This window comes from Enhydra lutris, unplaced genomic scaffold (assembly GCF_002288905.1).
Source record: "Enhydra lutris kenyoni isolate GAN:26980312 unplaced genomic scaffold, ASM228890v2 scaffoldscaffold46, whole genome shotgun sequence".
NCBI classification, from domain to species: domain Eukaryota; kingdom Metazoa; phylum Chordata; class Mammalia; order Carnivora; family Mustelidae; genus Enhydra; species Enhydra lutris.
In genome coordinates, this window is record NW_019154130.1 from 12,399,088 (window position 1) to 12,421,159 (window position 22,072).

A 22,072-nucleotide genomic window follows, 5' to 3' on the forward strand; every position below is an offset into this window, starting at 1 on the left:
GCTATCACCACCACCATCATCACCATCACCATCCCCAGTACCATCACATCATCATCATCACCATCATTACTATTGCCATCAACACCATCACCACCACCATCAACACCATCGCCACCACCACCCAAACTTCCACTGATACCACCACCACCACCATTATTCTGATGATCATCACCATCCAGCTTCTCCTCGTCCGCACAACCATCATTGCCATAATCACTCTCATCATTACCATCATCACCATCACTACCAGTATCACCATCCTCCTCCATTGTCACCATCATTAGCATCTTCATTACCATAATCATAATCTTCATAATCATCATCGGATAAGGAGATGGAGGCCCAGAGAGGTTAAATCATTAGCCCAAATTACACAGCTATGTGCAGGAGTTGGGATTCAAACCCAGACTTGTTCTCTAAGTGCTGACTTCTTAACTGCAAAGCTTTCCTGGCTCTCTGCTCTTGAACTCAGATTCAGGAGGAGACAATCTCAGCTAGGTTCTGCAGCCTGGTCATCCTCTAAAGATGGAGATAAGTCATGGCTGAGATGGAACTGACTTCATATCACAATCCAGACCTTCTGACCTGCTCTACCTCACATCTGTCCTCCTTCCCTCTGAGCTCTGTCCTCCTGCTTCCTGACAACGGGCCTCTTTTTAACCCTCCCATCCACTTTCACTCTGACTATAACATCTGTCTGCTCCCCAGCTTCGGGCACCGTGGCTTCTCTGGAGCCCCTCTTGATTTTGGTCCCAGGTATCAAGGCTGACCCTTACCTAGCCCTTTGCTCTACCTTCCCAGCTTTAGGGATTTATAATCCCGGTCCCATCATTTCCCCCAACCCCTAGTTTGCACCGATGGTCATTCGGGATCAATCGGAAGCCAGGGCTCGAGCTCTGAGGGCAGGGCCCCGAATGGCCCCTCCAGCTGCTCACTCGGGGCCAGTCGCACCTCCTCCTTGCTGTGTTTCACAAAGCACTGGTGGCCTGCATCAGAGCCACTTCCACTCTTCTGCGTGGAGAGGTCTGCAATTGTCAGAGGAAACGTTCTGTTTTACCCTCTTGAAAATGTCACCAAACACACTGGGAGTGGTTCTTGATTACAGACATTCCACAAGCCAGTGGTTTACCTACATGGTGATAAACAGAGGAATTTTCTGTTGAGATGGCTGCTCAAAATGTCACTCAGCTCCCGCTCAGCTCTGAAACGCCCGATCTTATGATATCATGTGACTATGAATGGGGCTTCAGCAGAGATGAAAGGCTGATACTGTTCGAGGGTCTGTAACATACCAGGTGCTGGTGGAGAAGTGACTTCATTTACTCTCAACAGACTGTTTTACAGAGGCAAAAACTGAGCCCAGAGAGGTTATGTATGTTTCCCAGGCTCCCACAGTAAGCACAGAGAAGGGCTGAGATTTGAAACTAGGTTGATTGATGCTCGCCCCAGATCCTTCCGTTTTTAAACAGAGACAGGAGAAAGGAGTTACTCCAAGCCAGAGGCTAAAGAGCAAGGAATCCAACCTCTCTTGCTGAATGAGGCCAGTCTGCAAACATTACAGGGAACAATTACCTAGGCAACTCCGAAATGGCTCACATGGCTTGTCTGTTGTGAATCTTCAGGGAGACCTTCTTTTATCCTCACCCTCCTCGCTCCTTTTTTAAGAGCCTTTAACACCTCTGTTTAAATAATGCATTTGAAGTGTTTTGTCAACACAAACTTATTTAAGAGTCCCGTGTGATGAGCTGGGGAGGAATATTTTTAATATGGGACCAAGGGGGACACCCAGGTTGAGCTATTTTGTTTCCGTTCACCCAAGAGCAAAATCAGAAGTAGATTTCCGTAGATTCCCAGCTCCCAGTCTGACAGTGATAACCGGGTCTGAGGGGAAATCAGGCCAATTGCGGTGAATCTGCTCACCCTGGGATCTAGCCACTTAATGGGTTCCTACGGGAACCAGGAAGCTACTGGTTAAGAGAGTGGGCTATCGGTTGGGTGACATCGGGTTCAACTCTTGGCTCTGCTGGTTATAAGTTGTGCAACTTTGGATACTTATGCTGTCTGAATCTCCATCGATTCATCTCTAAAGCAGGTTAATAATACCTAGTTCATGGGGTTGCAGCAATGGTTAAACGAGGTTAAGCTGATAGCCCTTAGCTGTGTGGCACCTGCTGTTACTTTTTCTACTAATGTGTTCATGGGCTGATTAGACAGAAACAGAAAAAGGGAAAATGCTGGTTCTGTATAAAGCCAAGGTTGCTCTAAGCCAGCATGGTCTGGTAGAACTTTCTGTGATGATGGGAACATCCTATGTCTACATTGTCCAATTTTATAGCCACTGGTTACATGTGGGAATGAGTACTTGAAATGTGCCCATGGTTAGCGAGAAACTGAATCTGAAAAAAAATTTTTTTTTTTAATTTATCTGACAGACAGAGATCACAAATAGGCAGAGAGGCAGGCAGAGAGAGAGAGAGAGAGAGGAGGAAGCAGGCTCCCCGCTGAGCAGAAAGCCCAATGCGGGGCTCGATCCCAGGATCCCGGGATCATGACCTGAGCCGAAGGCAGAGGCTTTAACCCACTGAGCCACCCAGGCGCCCCTGAATCTGAAATTTTATCTAATTTTAATGAAATTTAAGTAGCTAAATGTGGCTGGCGGTTATAGCACTGGACAGTGGCCCCTCAAGGACTTGGAACATTAAGTTCCAAGGACTTAATGTCTCAGAAGCCTGGGAAAGGAGGCATTCATCGCTTTTGCTGAGAAAAAGCATGTTCTCTGGGGGTTGGACAGCGCAGGTAGGGATACTCAGACCCTTTCTGAGCTGTCATGTCTTGTTCCCAAGGTACAGGACTTCAGGAATTCTCTGCTTCCCTTCCAGACTCCTACCTCCCATCATTCTCAGTCCTGATCTCCACTCTCTCCTCCTCCCAAAGAGCACCCTGTTGTCTGCTCTTACCTTTATACTTGACCTCCCTGGAATACCCTTTCATCCTCCCTCTGCCAGGAACCAGCTCCTACTCAACCTTCAACACCCACTTCACACCCCTCCTCTCCTGTGGGTTAAACAAGGTCATGAGTGTAAAATGCCCAACACATAGTCAGAACTAATTAAACATGGGTGTCTTCATTGACAACGAAGGTAACTTAAGCTCAGAGAGATTAGGTAACTCATCAAAGTTCGCACTACCAATGAGCAGTGGAGAAAGCCTGAAAGTCAGATGTTTCCTTCTTGCTGTTCCCCTAGCTGAGAGTCACTGAGAACAGTAGTGGTGGGGGAGACATTTGGTTGAGCCACATACTGGTGAAGAACCTCAAATTCAGATTTGGGCTTTCCCTCCAAATGGGGTAGAGGTGTTGAATATATTTATCTGTTGAATGAGAGCCTGGTCACTTTCATGTATCATTTCTTCTTTCAATAAATAAACTGGGAGCCCATAGATGGATGGGATAGGGTCTGTCTTGACTTCTTAGAAGCCTGGAGGGTGACTCTCCTATGCCAGTACTTATGAATGTTGGTCCTGCCCAGCTGTCTGGAGTGGTTTCAGTTTAGATCAGGGTTTCTCAACCTGCAACTATTGGTATCTTGGGAGCTGGACCTATCTTTGTTGTGGGGGGCTGTCCTGGACACTGAAGGATGCTTAGCAGCATCCCTGATCTCTGCCCATTAGATGCCAAGAACACCCTTCTTCCCTCCACAGTCCCTGCCAGTTGCGACAATCCAAAATGTCTCCAGACATTGCCCAATGTCCCTTTGGGGAGGAAGCAAAATGTACCCCTTAGTGAGAGGCATTGGCTTGGCTGTGGCTGAGGACCCAACCTCATGCTTCCTCCACAGTCCCTCCCATCCTTGCTCTATGGCCATCTCTACGTCTATGAGGATTTATTCACTAGTTGCCCCTTGTTCCCAGATGGGACTGAAGAACCTGCCTTCCGTATGTGGCTTCTACCCCTTCTCAGGCATCCATAGCCCCCTGCATAGGCCATCCTCCAGTGGGCTTGCTTTCCAGGGTAGACCAGGATCCCCACAGCCATCATGTGGTCACATTAGGCAGTTCTCACACTTCAGGAGGCATCAGAATCAACCGAGGGGCCTGTTAAAGTCTCTTTGAACTTGCCCCCTAGATAGTCTGAGGTAGCGGGTCTAGATGGGAAGCCTGGAATCTGCATTGTCCAAAGCACCCTGTGTGGTCCACGGACTTCCTTGAAGACCCATCTTCCTGGGAGGGCTATGGGCCTGACTCTAGCAGGGAACAGCAAGGTTCCTTCCTGGTTAAAAATGTCAACATCCTCCAAGCTCCTTCTCTTCTTTCTCCTCATAAGACCAGGCATGGTGCTTTATCTTCCACTCAGCAAGCATTTTCTGTGCTTTCTGGCAAGGACTAAACTAAAGCCTCTTTTCTTCCATTTCGCTAGCTGGACAGTCAACCCCAAGCTAACACAGTCAGTCTGGCATCTCTAGACCTTCCAAAAACTTTCGCCAGCTCTTTCCCACTGAGGCTTCCTGGGGGTCAGGCCTTGGGCTCTCAGGCAGGGCGTGTGGGGGTCCTGGGTCAATGCCACAGGAAGTTTGCACAGGTGCGGGTCACCTCAGTGCTGACCACTAACTAATCCCAAATACCCAGGGTGGGGAGCAGGTGGGCCAGGCCTGTGTGTCATGCACAGTCTGGAGGTAGGGGCTGCCTGCTCTGCCCCGAACAGGCGAGAAGGCTGCTGAGGAGCAGCTGGTCCTGGCAGGAGGCCTGCCGCGTCTCTCCTCAGACATCGCACTACGCTCTGACCCCCTTCTCACCATCCACCCTCCACCTGCTCTCGGATATTGGGAGCGAAGTTAGAGTAGGAAGACTTGGGGGCCGTGGAAAAATGAGTCTGAGGTCTCTGCAAAGCTCTGTTCTAGATCGCATCGTGCTGGAGTGGGGGAAGATGATGAAAGGGGAGACTAGGCTCTTGAGAGCTAGAATTTTACCGCAGTGCTCTAGCTGAGAAGTGAGGTGAGGGCCTCTGAGCTCAGCAACAATCAGTACTATAATTCTTCACATCACAAAAACTGGACGGGATCCTCAAACTCCAGTGTTTACAGCATCCAGGCTGAGCCGATTGGCGGACTCGGGATCCTGGGGAGCTGGAGAGCCCGCGCTAGGCCCCGCCCAGCTCCCCAGGCTGGCTGTCTCCCCACAAATAGAGTTGATGCTAATAGCTCTTCTGATATTCTCTTTATTTTTGAGAGGCTGGAAATCAGTTTCATTGTGAAACCTCTTGCTTTCTCTATTTTGCCACAAAATCATTCTTTAGAAAACTCTGTAGGCCTCCCAATAAAACTTGTAGGCGATCTGGGTGGGACCTTCTATCCCCCGTTTGTGACCTGTGACCTAAAGGGATGTCTGAGCTCCTCCCCCTAGAGTGATGCTCTGGAGAGGTCACATGGAGCAGTGTACCTTCGGGATGGGCTGGACAGGAGGGGGAATGGTCAGCTGCCCGGCCTGTGATGAACGTGCTCGCTACTGACCTTAAGGAGGAACCTGGAAGGAATCTTAGGGCTCATCTGGTCCACATACTACTTTTACAGATGGGGAAACTGAGGCCCAGAGAGGTCCAGGGGCTTTTCTAAAATATGTAGGTGCTGAGTGGCAAAGCAGGGACTCGAAGTAAGGTCACGGAACCCAGTCCAGTGAGACCTCATAGTAATGGCCAGTCGAGGACCTGGGCACCGCATTCTCCAGGGGGCTTGTTGGACGAGTGTAGTGGGCTAAAAGTGGCCCCCAGAGACATCAAGCCCTAAGCCCTGGAACCCATATATGTTACCTTACATGGAAAGGGGGTCTTTTCAGGGGTGATGGAAGTTGAGGATGTTGAAAATGGGGAGATTATCTTGGATTAACTGGGTAGGCCCTAAATGCCATCACATGGATCCTTAGAAGAAGGAAGCCGAGGGAGATCTGCCATAAGAGAGGAAGACCATGTGACCCTGGAGGCAAGAGGCCGCATGCTGGCTCTGAAGGGTCATGAAGGGGCTACTAGCCAAGAAAGGCAAAGAATGCAGCTCTCACCACTGCAGAAGGTAAGGAAACAGATTCATCTCTAGAGCCTCCAGACCTGAGACCTTTGGAGCTGTAGGAGAATAAATGCGGGTTGTTTTAGGCCACCACGTTTGTGATCTTTGTTACTGCAGCAAGGAGCAGGGGAAACTGAGACAGTTTCCTGCCAGGGAAGGGACGGGGCAGGGATGGCATGGGGGGGAGTGCAGAATTAGTGTCCCGGCCCGCACGTTAAGTCACTGCCTACCTCTTTATTCCTACTCACTACGCTCACGTCCCACAGACCTTCTTTCCGTTCCTTGAACATCCTACCTTGTTCCTGCCTCAGGGCCTTTGCTCCTGCTGTACCTTCTGCCAGGAATGCCCTTCCCTAGATTTCACATGGTTCACACCTTCTGGACTCAGTATAAATTTTGCCTTTTTAGGGAGGCTTTCTCTGACTCTCTGATCTAGTTTTGTTTTTGTTTTTTTAAACCTAACCCCAAGCCTTGTTTCTTCAAATCACCATGTTATTATTATTTTTTAATGTTAGTCACCATACAGTACATCATTAGTTTTTGATGTAGTGTTCCATGTCTCTCATGCAATTTCTAAAGTGATTGCCTGAGGCTACCTGTTTATTATTACCTTCTTGTCTATGACTTCTTAATGACAGAGGGTCCTCAGTGGATCCCCAGTTCCAAGGACAGTATCTGGGGCAGAACAGATGCTCAATAAATATTTGTTGAATGAAAGATGGTGAGAAGGCCCCTGGTTACAGGCTGTCTGTGGTGAGCAGGTGGCTGGGTGGGCTTAGTCCGTAGCTCTTTCCCAGAATGAGGGGCTGGGTGCCCACATGACAAAGTGGCAGGGACACAGAGGGAAGAGAGGATAGAGCAAGAGTAACGACTCCATAACTAGGACTCCAATCCCTTCCCCAGGAAAGGACGGACTGGGGAAGCCCCAGGTGTTTAAATGGTCAGGATGAGAATGAAAGCTCACACTGACACTCAGCGCGAAGGCAGTCATCGGAGTCCATGCCAACAGAGTGACTCAAAGCCATGAGTCAAGTGCGGCCAGAGAGGAAGTCCTTTACTGCAGACCGCCCTGGAGTCAGGGCGGTTGTTGGTCGGGCTGAGATCAGTTCTCCGGGGGTGCGATCTCTCATCTCTCTCTCCCTTCCAGACTGAGAAAGTACTCCAGCATCCTCAGCAGCTTGATGGCAAGTGGTCAAGTACGCTGTGGCCGACAGTGCCATCTATGCTGGTAGCAGCCAAGACCATGGGCTCGGGGTCAAGTCCTGGCTTTGCTACTGGTGAGCTGTGTGACCCGGCCCAAGGGACTGCACCTCTCTGAGCCTTGGTTTGCCTATTAGGAAAACAGGTGCTATGAGGAGCAAACGAACTCATCAATGTCAAGACCTTCACATGGGGCCGGGCCCACCTGGAGGGCTCAGTACAGGTTGACCCGCATCACGATGACGAAACACAGGCTTGTAACAAGTGACCTCCTCTCCCCCCGTTAAGCTCATTCTCTGGGCTCGAAATGGACTTCTGTGCCTCCAGCCACGTTCTCTCGCCTGGTCTGTCTTTAACTATAGATGCCTACAGTGAGACGTCCAGGTAGAAGCCAGGTGGCACCCTGTGGCCCGTGCTAGGTGACTCTGGGCAAAACTGCTCCAGCTCTCGGAGTTTCAGTTTTCTCGTCGATAAGGGGACCCCAACCACACAGCCCGCTTAGGGAGCTGAATTCACCACAGCCCTGAAGACACGGGGGTCGGGAAGGTACTCTGTAAGGACCCGAGTGCCCTGCAGGTGGAGGGGAAGTGATCCCAGCACAGGGCGAGGCTGACCGGCTGGTCCAGATGGATGCTGGGCCAGGGACCTTGGCCTCTTTAGAACCCTCCTTCAGGGCAGCAGGCTGAACAACCTGGATATCCTCTGACACGCAGCATTTTAAAGTGACCGCTCCCAAGGGCAGAAGGTCCCAGAAGCCCCCAGATTTCCCTTCCTTACACACCCACACGCTGCCATCACCCGCCAGGTCCACCTTCCCCCAGATCAAGGTGAAGCTGAACCTACACGAACCATCACATCTCCCCCTGGCGAAGGGTCAGCATCCCAACAACAGGACCAGGGATGCCCTGCAACGGAAAGGAACTAGATAAAGCAGGAGAATAGGTCTGCGTCCAAGAGGAAAGAGGGAAGGAAGGAAATGAGGCCAAGAGAACAGGAAAGTCAAGGGCACCGCTGAGAACCAGGGATGGCCCCAGCCTCTGCTTGGTCCCCCAGAAGCCACAGACTGCTGTCTGTGAACAGGATGTGGGGCTCCAGGCCTGGTGGGGGCCATCCAGAAGCCAGCTCTGACCCCACCCCAAAAAGCAGCCTGGATGGGGAAGCCCCTGGAAGGGTGCATCATTCCCAGGCCGCCACGTGCTCCAAGGGGCTCGGACGCTCCCAGGCCTGCCAGGCGCAAGAGTGACCCTGAAGACCGTTCTGTCCCTGGGCTTCCGTTTCCTGACTTGGGATGCTGACACTTAGCACGGCATTTAACTCAGCCACTGGGAGGCAGGCTGGTAATTTCTGAGGGCACATTTGCAACAACCAAAAGTTTGGGTTGTTCCAACGATCTTGAGGGCTCCTGCCATCACAGTGGGAAGGAGGTGGCCTCGGAGGTGGGGGGACATCCTTCAGTGCCAGGGACAAACCCACACAGGGAAGACGGGGCCTGGCTGCTACGCACCTTTTGGACATTCACCCAGATCCAAAGCAAGCTAAGCTTTGATTCCTGAGCCAAGATTCCAATTGGATCGGACATATAAACATGGCTTTAAAATATCCTGAATTTTCCTTGCAGGCCACCACTGGGTCAAAAAAAGACAGGACACCGTTTTATCGGGAGTCCCGTCACCACTTTGGAAAATCCCATCATCACTAAGATTCCTGAGCTAAGATTCCTGAGCCAAGATTCCAATTGGGTCGGACATATAAACACGGCTTTAAAATATCCTGAATTTTCCTTGCAGGCCACCACTGGGTCAAATAAAGACAGGACACCATTTTATCGGGAGTCCAGTCACCACTTTGGAAAATCCCATCATCACATCACTAAGACGACCCTACTGGTGGTGTCTGAGTTGCCAAAACGACACACTTGTGTCAAATCCACATTTGACGCTGTCATGTGCGGGCTAATTCTACGTTTGGGACCAATATCCAAGTACTGATCTATTACATTATAGCTTCTACTACTATAAGTTACTTTTTTTCTTTTAAAGATTTATTTTTTTATTTGAGACACACAGAGAGAGAGAGAGCACGCACACAGGGGGTTGAGGCAGAGGGAGAGGGAGAGAGACACCCAAGCAGACTTTCCGCTAACCAGGGAGCCTGATACAGGGCCTGATCCCACGACCCTGAGATCATGACCTAAGCTGAAACCAAGAGTCGGACACCCAACTGACTGTGCCACCCAGGCATCCCTACAATAAATTACTTTTATGCTTGGTGTCCTTTCTTTTATAGTTAGGGCATTATATTTATTAAAAAATGTAAAGTACGAGTAGGTTATATGATCCATGAATTTGCTCCTTACTAGTAAAGGAGGCATTTTTAAAAAATATTCATTAAAGTGGTAGAAGGTGAGGGAAAGTTCTGAGTCCAGCACAGGTGTGAGTCATCAAGCCAGGGAAACCACATGCTAGCATCAGACAATAATCCTCCTTCGAACTGCTTCCCTCAGCTGAGTTCATGGAGCCCTGGACTTGCCCCGGGCCACTTTCTTCCAAACTATGCCTTCTCCAAAGGGGTGTTTGCTGCTCCTTTTGATCACTGGAATGAAGGCTGTGATGGACGAGGGCAGGTCAAGAGCTGGGGCAGCCTCCCAGTTTGGGAAACTAGGTCCGCCGGAGGAGACCCCATGTCAGACCAGCGTGTCCTCCCTCCACCCTCAGGGAAACAAAGCCTGCTTTTCTGAGTTGGGGTTTGGAGAGGCCCCTCAGGCCTGGCCTATGAGAGGGCTGTGGTTCAAGTCCTTTGTATTTCATGACTTCCGCCAATCCTAGTGTCCCGCACCGGGCTTGTGTGTCCTGCCCTGTTAGCTGGGAGAGGGTCATACTGGCTTCTGGGACGGGGAAGGACCTGCCGGGGACTTCTCCACATCACACAGGGAGATTCAGACTCCTGGTCTGGGGTGGGACTGAAATAAAGCCCCACGGAATTCCGACGCTCCTGACCCCACGCCCGCCCTGCGCCCAGCCAAGACTCAGAACCAAGTGTACGGAATGCTAGATATGGCCCCAGATATAACACCAGATGTAACACTCTTACTCAACTTCCTGCTGCTCCTCCTGGGAGAAGGGGTGTTGAGGAAGAGGGTCTACCCAAGAAACTTTGAGGGGAGGCACTTCGGGTGGTGTCCTGGAAAACCAGGCCAATGACCGAACCTGGATTCTCCAACTGCTTTAGGATTTAAATCCACTGAATGAGACTTGGCGGCTGCTGGCTTCCCAGAAGCTATGTCAAGACTATGTTGTCTTTCCTGTGTGTGCCGCTGAAGGGAGCCCTGGGAGGCGGCAGCGACCCTGAGGACTGGGTTCTTGCCTGGGGTGGGGGTCTCATGCTTAGTCGTGGGTGAACCAGGCCCCAGATCTCTGCAAACCAGGACAGCCCCAAGGACAAATCCTGGCCTCCAGCTCTGGAAAGGAAGGTCAGGATGATAGGGGCTCCCTGACACTTGCCCCACCAAGAGGGTCACACCATGACCTGTGTACTGGGGCCAAGACACGGTCTCCTGTAGAGATGGGACCAAAGGTATGAGGGAGACTCCAAGCTGCCCCAGGAATGCGCAGAAGACAGAAGAGAGCAGGACAGAGGACAGGAGCTCAAAGGGCAGCAGGGGATGCCTGGTGGCTTCTGATACAGGCTCGTCTTCCCTCTTGGTGTCTTGCTGGAATTGGTTTGGTTTTGCCCAGGTGGGAAAAGTTTAAAAAGTTCCAGGAAGCAATGGTGGGGTGAGATGGGGTGCCACAGACTGAGCCCCCCCAAAAGGCAGTTTGGGGGCTGACCCATCAGGAAGGAAGACTAGATCCTGTGCAATTCCTCCACCATGTAAGGCACACTCCTACCTCAGGACCTTGGCACCTGCTGCTCCCTCTGCATGGAATGGCCCTCCTCCATAAAGCTTCAAAGCGCCTTTCTTCCCCTTCTACTGGGTCTTCCAATGTCACCTTCCTGGAGACCTGCCCAGCCTCTCTCTCTAAAATTCACTCTCCCCAATACTTCCCGACCCCTTCCTTGTTACATATATATTCTTAGCACATATCACCGATGGCCTACATATTTTAACATCTTGATCTCATTTATTCTTTGTCTTTCCCACAACACTATAAGCTCCCCAAGATCAAGGGGCTTGTCTATTTCATTCACTCACAAGGTCAGAGGGTTTGTCTGTCCCATTCATTGCTTTACCTCTGGTGCCCAGAGCAGTGTCTGGCCACAGCAGACCTTCAATGAACAATTGTTAAATGAATCGGTGCACATGTCTGGAGAGTTCTTTAATCCAGGTCCCTGAGAGACAACCTGGGGACCTCTACATGCTCTCCAGATACTCAGGGGTCCTTGGACAGAGGGTTGGGAAATCTTGGCCTGGGTTTCTAAGTGGCCCCACACCTCAGCCTCCCCTGTAGTGGGAGGTGGATAAGAAGGAGGGGCTGTAGGGTTAATGCTAATCTAAGATGACAGCAGAAGGGGGCAGAGAGAAATTTCCCTCTCTCTCATATCTCTGGACCCGCTATTCTCTGACCCTTGGCCCACCTGCCAATTCCTCCCCAAAGAAGGTGCTAGAATCACCCAGGTCCCGGTTCCCCTGAATTTGCCGGGTGGGCATTGCCTGTTCTCTTCCTCTCCAGAATCAGGGGGACCGGGACCTGGGTCGTCACGTTCTAGCCTTAGCTCCTGCACAACATAAGTAAGCCCAGTTTTGGGGGAACTGGGGCCAGTTCTCTACTTTGATTCCTCCATTGTTCCAAGCGTCTGTCATAAGGAGACAGCTGGGTTAGGCTGAGGGTTACCCAGGTCTCAGCTCATCCCCTCTCAATTCCCAGGACCTTGGCCTTCACCCTATGCCAAGACTGCCACGGACACGCGCCTCTTGCTCACTGGATGACCCGGGAGAGGCCCCTTCCCTCTGAGCCTCAGTCTTCTGCCCCATGAATTGCAGATCGCAAAAATACCCACCTCGAGGGGTTGCTGGAAGACACGGCATCAGCAACCATGACTCCTAGCTCTGGGTCTCACAGCAAGAGATACAGGCCTGAAGTTACGCCCATTCTGCTCTCACAAGTGCAGTTTTAAGGGGAAGAGGCAAGAGGGGCCGAGCGGATGTGCCTGGGTGAGCGTCTGGAACAGCTCAGGTTGGCTCCCGGGTCCGACACCGAGTAGCAGGACACGCTTCCATACAGGACACACATGCACACACGCCCGTGCGCACACACGCTTGTGCGCACACACCTGCGGCACTTACCTGTCCACCTGGACTTCCGCGTCTTTTGTCTCCGCCTTGGAAGGTCCCCCTCCGTTGATCCCTTTGCTCCCACTGGTGAGAAGACTCAGCACAGGCTCTATCTCTTTGAGCAATTCACTCTTCTGGCTGTCTTGGGGGGCGACCCCGGTGCTTTTCTTGGTGGGGTCCTGGCCTGGGGGTCTGGGGGCCAGGCTGTTGGTGTTCGAGAGTGAGCCCGCTTCCTGCCTGCTGTCATGGGTATGCTGGGGGCCGTTGCCAGGCCCTGTGGTCCCGTCCACGGCCGGCGTGTGCTCCTTGCTGGCTGATGACTGGTGAGAGAGATCGACGGCTGTGGTGGGCAGACCGAGGGGCCGCGTCACCCGGATGGTCTTGGGGGTCCCATCCCCGGTGAAGGTGGTCTCCAGGTGAGTGGTGAAGCCCTCAGGGCCCCTCAGAATGAGGACCACGTGGGTCTCAGAGGCGATGCCCCTGAGTACCTCCAAGGCACTGTCATAGCTCAGGTCCACCAGGGGCTGGCCGTTGACTGCAAGGATGATGTCGCCGGCCTGGATGAGGCCGCTCTGCTCTGCGGCACCCCCTCGGATCAGGTCGGAGATGATCACGGGTGGCTTGCTCACCCGCTCCTTCACCAGGAAGCCCAGGCCCCCCACCTTGCGCTTGAAGAGGCGGACGGAAATGACGTTGGGTTGGATCTGCTGAACACTGAACACCTGACTCTCCATGGTGTCTAGTGTCCGGGGGTCCGAAGACTTAAAATAGGTCAAGCCAAGATGACTTTACCAGGAGGTGCCAGGCTTTACGCCGTGCCGAGAGGAAGAGCCGGGGGCTGGCGGCTCGGGGAGGCTCAAGAAGGAGCTGCTCTTGGGTTCGTCCTCTCCGTCTCTGACGTCAACTCGGCGTCACCCACTCACTCCCATCCGGCCATCGGTGGCATGATTTCATGCGTCTGCCTTCCTCCTTGTTCTCTAGGAAGTGATGGTCGATTGGGCAGACGTCAAGAGAAGCTGTGGGACGTGTCCCTAAGCCACAGGTCAGGCAGACTGGGGAGGAGAAGTGTCTGGTGGATGCGTCTAGATGTGTCTCGAGGTGACGCAAACTCCTGGGCACTATTCTCTGGGCATTGCCGGCCCGTCAGACCTGTGCTGGAGAGAAGGAACAAAGGAGGGGTGAAGCTACCAGACAGAGATTGATGTGGGGCGCCCAGCGCCATCTTCAAAAGCGAGATGGGAAATGCAGCCAACTGAGAAGTCTAGCCACAAGACACTGGGGTTTGGAAGCCAACCTCGAAACGGAATCCTTCCTCCTTGAGGGGATGGGGGCCCCTCCCCGTTAGCTGCAAATTGCCTGGTTTCCTCTCCCATGATCAAAGCCCCCTGAGACCAACAGTCTCCCTGGGGAAACCACTGATAGCCTAGAAATCAAAAGGCAGAAATCACGATCTCATCTCTTATCTCTCCCATCATGAGAAGTCACCGTTCCAACTTGTCTCGTGGCTTTTGGCTCTCTGGGTCTTACCCACATTTTCCACTCGGGTGTCAGGAGGTCAGCCAGAACGGATCCTTGGGCTCTCTGCCCCACCCACTCCCCAAAACCCCACAACAAGCCCACTGGAAGGGGAATGCCGCCAATAGTGTCAACCGTCCTTTCTGACCATCTTGGTAACTATCAACTTGTTCCCGGCTCCAGAGGACACATGACAGACCATTATAAAGGCATCGGGGTATATTAAACACCAAAGACATGGGTCCACACAAAACTTTAGAGGACATCTGTACTCCACAGACTGCCTGTAACCCTAATGGGGAAACACTAAGGAGAGGGGACTGTGTACCCTCAGGGTTATTGTGAGCACACAGTAGGTGCTCAATGAGTACTTGCTGAATGAAGAAAAATCCCAAAAGATTAAGCATAGCGGAGACTTATTGAACAGGTATGCTCTTAATGTATGTACGTGTGTGTATATAAATACATTTGCCTTTGATCCTCATGGTAACCCTTCAACAGGCCTGGGAAGGGCATGCGTTAGTTGTCCAAAGTCATGTAGAAATGATAGCAAAGAGAGGCTTTGAACTCAGGTCAGCCCCTCTCTTGAGCCCGAGCTTTTTAAACTTACACTCCAGTTGAAAAAAGTTCATATTCTGGTTACTTTCTCAACTCCCTCTGGCTCTCCCAGGTTTGGAGAAATGGGGTATGGCTGGGGTACTAAGGGGTGACAGGGAGCCTAGCTGGGGACACTGTGGCCCAGGTGAGATGTATGCACCTGCAGCGTGAACACAGTGGGCAGTTATGGAAGTGTGTCCCATGTGTCTGACCTGGAGCGGGTGATCTGTGGGCTGCGGGGGGAGTGGGGGCGGGTGGGAGGCAGCAGAGAACCCCCCCATCTTGCTCTAGCCCCCCAGTTCAAGCCCAGGTTCCAGCTCTATCCCAAGCACCCTTCACTGCTGGCATCCTCGCCATGCTCAGCGCAAGGAGGGAGCCCCCAGCTGTCACCACTAACAAAGTGACACTCACTCCTCATTTCCCTTTTAGTGAACTCCTGGGGTCATCCGGGGACTGAGGCAGCTGACAAGCTCCCCGTTGCCTCTGTGAGCAGGAGATGGGTGCAGACACCCCCCCCCCCAAGAAGGAGGTGCCCCTTCCTGGATCCCCTTAAGGCGGGGCAGTTAGTAAGCTAGCCTCTCCCTTTTGCAGCCCACGTTATGCAACTCTGCCAGCCCCTCTGTGTGGGTGAGGGAATAATGAATACCCAGGCCCGGCCCGGGCTACGTTCTCCATCTGGTGTCGCGGTGTGTGTGTGTGTGTCTCTCTGTATTCATGCAATGCCCTCGTGCCGTGTCATTTCTCTGCTGGGTGTGTGAGCGTGCGTGGCCCGTGTGTCGACTGGCTGAGTGTCTTTCAGCATCTTGCTGCTGGGGTTCTGGTTTGCGGAGAGAGAGAGAACCATCCAGAACCCCTGTGTCTTTCCTCACTGGGGAGGATAGGTGCTTCCCTAACCCCTTTGCTTCCTTAACTCTCCCAAGCCCCATTTCTTCTGGGTACCAAACCCAGGATGTTGTTGTTTAGCTGGAGGCAGAGACAGCTGGGACCTCTAGCTCTCTCTTGAGTGTCCAACTTTGGCAGTGGACTCCATTCTTTAATTAAAGAAGGGACTCGCAGGTGAGCTTTTGGGAAGGCAAGGTTTCCAAAGAGCTTTTCTCCCACTGCTGGCTTGGGCCAGACCCTAAAAAAGGACAGATCCCGGGCCTAGCTCAAGAAAAAAGAAAAAGGATAAAATGACCCACAAGCCTTCCCAGCCACTTTCAGCTTTTCAAACTCTTTCTCGGCTGGTTTTCAAATCAGGGAGGGCTACTGGCTGGTGCTTGGGAAATTGGGGTGCTGTTTCTCACACTTTGACCTAAGAAAGGCAACCTGATTGTTGGAAGGAACTGGCAAGAGGCTGGGCTTGGGAGAAGCAGGGATATTCAGTGTCTGCGGAGAGAGAGAGAGGAAGAGACGAGCTCTGTGCCTCAGCCAACAGATTCTGAGCTCTACTCACCTGTCTACCTTGATCCTAATAATAATCCCACAACACCCTGTCTCCCTCCTGTTCCTCCACAGAACACAGCCTCATCTGCTGCAGTAATTTTATTTGCACTCTTACCAAGGTCAAGTTTGAATATCCCCATTTTACAGATGAATAAATTAAGCTGCTCTAGGGACCCACTTGTCCCAGCTCATGAATGTCCAGGGTCCAGGAGGCTCCTGCGTCAACGGGGGTGGCTGGTGACCCTTTTGCCCCGGGGAAGATTTTTAAAGCCCCTTCCTGGCTCTCTGTTTCCAGATGAGTTCTTTATTTTCTTGGAACTTCTATTTCCTTATCTGTAAAACGGACTTGTTAAGCAGCCACCCCTTCCCTGGGTAACCAGAAGGAGTAATTAAAACGGCAAGTGCGGGGTATGCAGCAATGTCACCCAGCCAATGCCTAGAAGGAAGGGCTTCCTGTTATTGTTATACAATAGGTAACGATCTGGGCTTCCTGGCTTTTCATTTTAATTTTCTCCACCATCCCAGTTTCGCCACAGGTAGTTTCATGTGCCATCTCGAAGGGGCCCTCTGCTGGAAAGCTGGCGGGATCTGGCACGGGTCGTGGAACAGGGCTCTGAAAACGGGGAGCCGGGTGCTGGGCGGCACGTCCTGCCAAGCCAGCCTCCGCCCTTTGGAGCTGTGATTTTAAACAAATCATATGCGTGCACGCCAGCGTACATACCATGGAAACAATACTTGGACCCGGGCCTCATTCGAGTAGTTCAGCGGTTTTGGGCGTATTTATTTCATTTACCTTGCTGCGAGGAAATTAGCGGCTGACTTTTGGGACAGTTGCCAGCAACAAGGAGGGAGCCAAAATAGGGCAGCGTCTGCTACTACCATCTCACAGTGACCTTGGGCAAGCCACTCCCCATTCTGGGCTGCGTTTCTGCGACCAGGGGGTGGGGACAGTGGCAGTTTCTAGTACTGGAGAGTTTCCTATGAGCTAAGCAGGGTGCCCAGCCCTCTGCATGGGTTCCTTATTTGACCTGGGCAGAGACTGTATGGAGAGACCTCTAGCCGTTACCCATGGATGAGGTGAGTAGGGTTCAGAGAAGGAACCCGGGAGGCAACCTTGGGTCTAGCGAGTGGATTCAGAGCACTCACTGGGGTGAATCCCAATCCTAACACCAACCCCACAATGTGCCTCCTTTTTCTTCCTCCCCAAATCACAACCTTATCGGCTGCCATATTTTTTCATCCTCACTCCAATCAGGGTGACACCGGATTGTCCCCATTTTACAGATGGTGAGATTAAGCTGCTATAGCAGACCTACTTGTCTTGGCTTGTCCATGACCTTCCATTTTTAGCACTGAAAGTCAGAAGACATTGGGATGAAGGGGAGCTCTTGAGATCATCCAACCCAACTTTCATTCGAAAATGAGAGGAGACGGAGGCCTGGAGAAGCAAGGGGTCCATTCAACATGGGTCAGCGACATATGGGAGGGGTGTCTAGGGCTGTGCTCTCCAGTAAGGCAGCTGCTAGCCACATGTGGCCACTGAACCCCCCTTAACTGTGGCTGGTTCCACTGAGATCTGTTGTAAGAGCAAAATACACACTGGGTTTCAAAGGCTAGTTTGAAAAAAAAGAACGTAAAATTGGACAGGTCTAGAGTCTGACCTCTCTGTATTCCCTTAGGCCCCCTTGAGAATCTACTGGTAACTTCACCAGGCAGAAGATAATTCTTCTTTCTAAAGAAACCAGAAAAATGGTATAGAGGGTTAGCAAAGATCTTGCCACTTTTGAGGCTGACCTCAGAGAACAGGCGTGTTGGGGATGGGGCAGGGGAGAAAAATCCACCTAGAACTATGTGAAGAGGGAGGCAACAGTAGGATGTCACCAGGGCTAAGAAGAGAGTCTGCAACATCCCATTGTCTGAAAGTCCTTTGAAGTCTAACCCTCTATACAATGCCTGTTTCTTTAAAAAGAATGAGGCAGATCTCTACTCACAGGTATGAAATGAGCCCACGATACAAAAATACATGTAAATTCTGCATGTGTAAATGCAGAGAATATTCTGGAAGGAATGGGTATCAGTGGTTGCAATTCACAAAGAATATTACAAGTCAGAAGTAGGAGGGAGACATACTTTGCAGTCTATCTTATTTTTCCATTTGAATATCATGTAAGTTATGTTTTTAATTACATGTGTATTACCTTTTAAATGAACAATATCGAAGGAAAAAAACAACACCCAGCCTGTGAACTCCTGGGTGTTTTCCGTTCACACTCCCACCAAATCTCTGATGGGTTACAGCTCTGTTTCCCATCTCCCTCCAATCTTATTTAAAAACAAATCCCAAGTCTCCATGTCTTAAAATCAAAACAAAATACCGCCACCCTCCACACACACAAAAGACCCGCCTCATAACCCTACTGTGCTCTTTAAAAAACGACAACAAAACACCACGAAGCAACCAACTTCCTTATATCTCCCGAACTGCTAATTTGCAGTCTTTCCCCAGAGAGAACACCACCCGGGGAATCAAGCCGATGTGCTTTCTCCCACGCTGACAAGTCATAGCTACAAACCCGCCAACCTCTGCAAATCAGGGGGGTTGAGTTGGCATTCTGTGTCTCAGGGATCCCAGAGACAGGGGCACCTGGTCCCCGTGGGGTACCCCAGACATGTAACTCCCCCAGTTTCACGGCTTCAGTTTGCTGATGATTACCTTGATCTCCCCAGATCTACTGCCCATACCTCTTAAGCATAAGTCAGAGAGAGCGGGATAAGTTCATGGGTGTTTCCAGGCTGAGATGACACCCTGTCGCGAGGCGGTGGGAAACACTCGCTCTCTCACACTGCCGCTTTGTACTACCTCTTTGAAAGGCAATTTGACAGTATCTACCCTACAATTTAAAATACACAGATCTCTGTCCTGGCAATTCAATTTTTAGGACTTTCTCCTGCAGATAAACTGGAAGGAACATCCTTACACACAGAGTTGTTCAGAGTATCAACAGATTAAATACACAATGGCACAACCATACGATGGAGTCCTGTGCAGGCATTAAATAAGGGGGGAGGGATTCGATTTAAAAGGACCAACAAGGAACGCTCTTGAAGACACACTGTTAAATTTCAAAAGATGGACAGCACAGATCTATAAATATAGTTACACATCCGTCCTATGTTTTCATCCATACTTTAATAAGTTTGGAGATGCACTCAGTATCTCTGGAAAAATATCCAAGATACCGGTAACAGTGCTTGCTTCTGGGTGAAGGGACTAGAAGGCTAGGGATAGGATGGGATGGGAGGAAAACTTACTTTTTATTGTATGTTCTTTTTTTTTTTTTTTTTGGTATGTTCCTTCGTAATGCTTATTTATTCATCTTTTACTATGTTTTTGTATCCTATTTTTAAAAAAGAGCACAGTCTTTGAAGTCAGACTGTCTTAGATGTGTACTTAAGCTTCTCCACTTGGCTTTGTGGCAGTGGGCAAGTTGCTTAACCACTCTGAGTCCTGGTTCCTGCATCTATAAAATGGGGATGATAATAGCATCTCTTCAGAGTGTCTGTGAAGATGGAATGATTGTTAACATTTTCTGAGTTCTTACAATATGCCATACACTACAGTAAGTGCCCAGCCGGTGAGCCCTCTTCCCACTACTATTACTAATAATTATCATACAAGCAGCCTTTATTCTATTGGTCATCTATGCTATCACGAGGACCTATGTTGCTTAAAGCCCTCTGTGCTGAAGAACCAAGAAAGCTGTGGACCCACAGGTTGGTCTTACTTTTCAGAGGAGTGAGTCCTCCCACTGAGTCCTTGGAACACTGAAGGGGCGGGATTTGGGGCGTTGAGGCATGGAACTCAAGAAAGGCAGCCAGAAACTCAGGCCCTGGATCTTGGGGGCGAGTCAACACCTCTGGGGTGAGACAGGGATGTCATGGGTCCAGTCCATTATCAGGAGAGAGCTACAGGGCTGTTATCCCCATGTTGGAACAGATCTGGGGAATTACGGAGTCTTCATTTTATCTTCATTTTGCAAAGCTCATTTTTATGAGTGAGTTCAGCCAGCTGGAGAGTACTATATCCATCACAGAGACAGAACACTCCAGGGTTTGGGGCTAAGGTAATTAAATTCTTTCCATCACCCCTCAGTGGCACAAAAGTCACCAGAGATGCACCCCCCTCCCCCCGACCCCCAACAGACATACTCCATTCCTGCGGGTGTCATGGAGTGGTCAAAGGCATGAGAGTTAGAGCCAAAAGACAAGAGTTTGTGACCCACTTCTACTACCTATTGGCCTCAGATTTGTCATCTGTAAAATGGGAACATGACGGTTTCTACCTTGAAGATAGAAACCAGTATATTACATGGGGTAATTAAGTGGGAGTACATTCGATGGGATAATCTATGTAAAATGTGTGGCAGCCCTAAACCACTCTTTTTAGAGTCGCTTTAGATCATACCTCAAGGAAAATGAATGATCTCAAGCCAGATATGTGACTATTATCACAGCCAAGACGATGGCCTCATTACTGTAAAAATGACACACTACCAGTATTAATGTAAAAATGAAATACAAATGGTTGCAAAAAGACAGTGCGTATTTCATACACTCAATTAACCTTCCCCTCTTTTCCTCTTTCTTCCTGCCCTCCCTTTTCCCCCTTCCTCTCTTCCTTCTCCCCGCCCCCCATTCACACCATCCATTTGCTCATTATGAACCCTTATACAGCTCCCACCTGGGCCAGCAAGGAGCTGGGGCACTGGAAATGCAGGGATGGATAAGACAGACAACTTCCCTGTCCTCAGGGCTTACCGTTTGGTGGGGACAGGAACGGGGAGGGTGGAGAGAGGTATTATGACAAATGCAGCATACAGTGCAAAGTGGAAATACAGGGTGTTAATAGCAGCATGGATACGAAGCCTAACAGTCTGGGTGCTAGTGGTGTGGGAAGGCTTCCTGGAGGAAGAGTCAGAATACAGAGCTAGCCACATTGAAGGGGTAGGTGGGGGGAGGGAGGGGTAGAAGAGAGAAGGCATGGAGAAGGGAGACAACAGGCATCTGAGCCACTCCCCCATGCCCTCTCCACTGTGGCAGGAGAAGGAAGCCCGTGTCTTATAAAGCCGGAGAGGTCTTCGGAAGCTGGATCATGTAGCTCTCTTGAGAGCCAAGTTAAAGATTTTGGACTTCATTCTTACAGTGATGACAAGCTCTGAAGGGTTTTGAGGAGAGAAATTCTATGGTCAGATTTAGATTCTAGAAAGATCACTCTGGCTGCTGCCTGGAAAATAGGGCTGAGAGGCAAGGCTGGCTATGGGGAGCCCGAGTTAGGAGGCTGCTGCAGGCCAGAGATGAGAGATGACAGTAGGTAGCATCATGAAGGGAGGAAGTAGGGACACCGGTAGGTTTAAAAGATATTTCGGACGTTGGGTCAACAGTCTGTGGTGACTGAATCGGTGGAGGGGCAAAGGCCAAAGCTTCTGGCTTCTGCAAGTAGAAGGATCATGATGGTGTTTCCTGGCTAAGAGAGCAGAGGGGGGCAGGGTAAAAATAGGGCAAAAGAAAGGATAAGAACGAATGAAACTAATTTGATAAAACTGTCATTCCTGAGTAGTAATAGATAATTTAACTGTGGTCTAGTATACTGAAGAGTCAACATTTCCTGGTATCATTATTTCCATAATTTTGAGAATGGAGATTATAGAAAATAAACACTTGATTTGGCTCATTCCCCAGCCATTTGATTTTGGGTAAGTCATTCAACACTTTGAATGTCAATTTCTTTTTGTGAAATTGAAAAGGTAATAAAACCACTTCCAAGGTTTTTGTGAAGATTCAATGGACAGGTGCTGTAAAGAGCACTCTGTAAACCGTGAATGTCAACTGTCGTAGCAATGTTGAGTCTTTATTTCAGGGAGGACATCAAGAATGGTACCCTTCAGACTGCCGCTCGTGTTAACTTGAGACTCAACCAAGTTTCTCCTCTCATACCTGGTATCCTTGGTTGTCC

The 22,072-nt window shown here is 50.4% G+C and overlaps 1 protein-coding gene across 1 annotated transcript in view; it reads right to left on the reverse strand.

Moving 5' to 3' along the window:
• The window catches only part of LOC111156411 (nitric oxide synthase 1), an 84,036-nt gene extending 70,780 nt beyond the window's left edge, over window positions 1-13,256 (reverse strand). Inside the window, exon 1 of the mRNA XM_022517288.1 lies at window positions 12,535-13,256. Coding sequence (XP_022372996.1) covers window positions 12,535-13,256 — 722 coding nt within the window. The remainder of the gene's footprint in view (window positions 1-12,534) is intronic.
• Window positions 13,257-22,072: the final 8,816 nt, after the last annotated feature.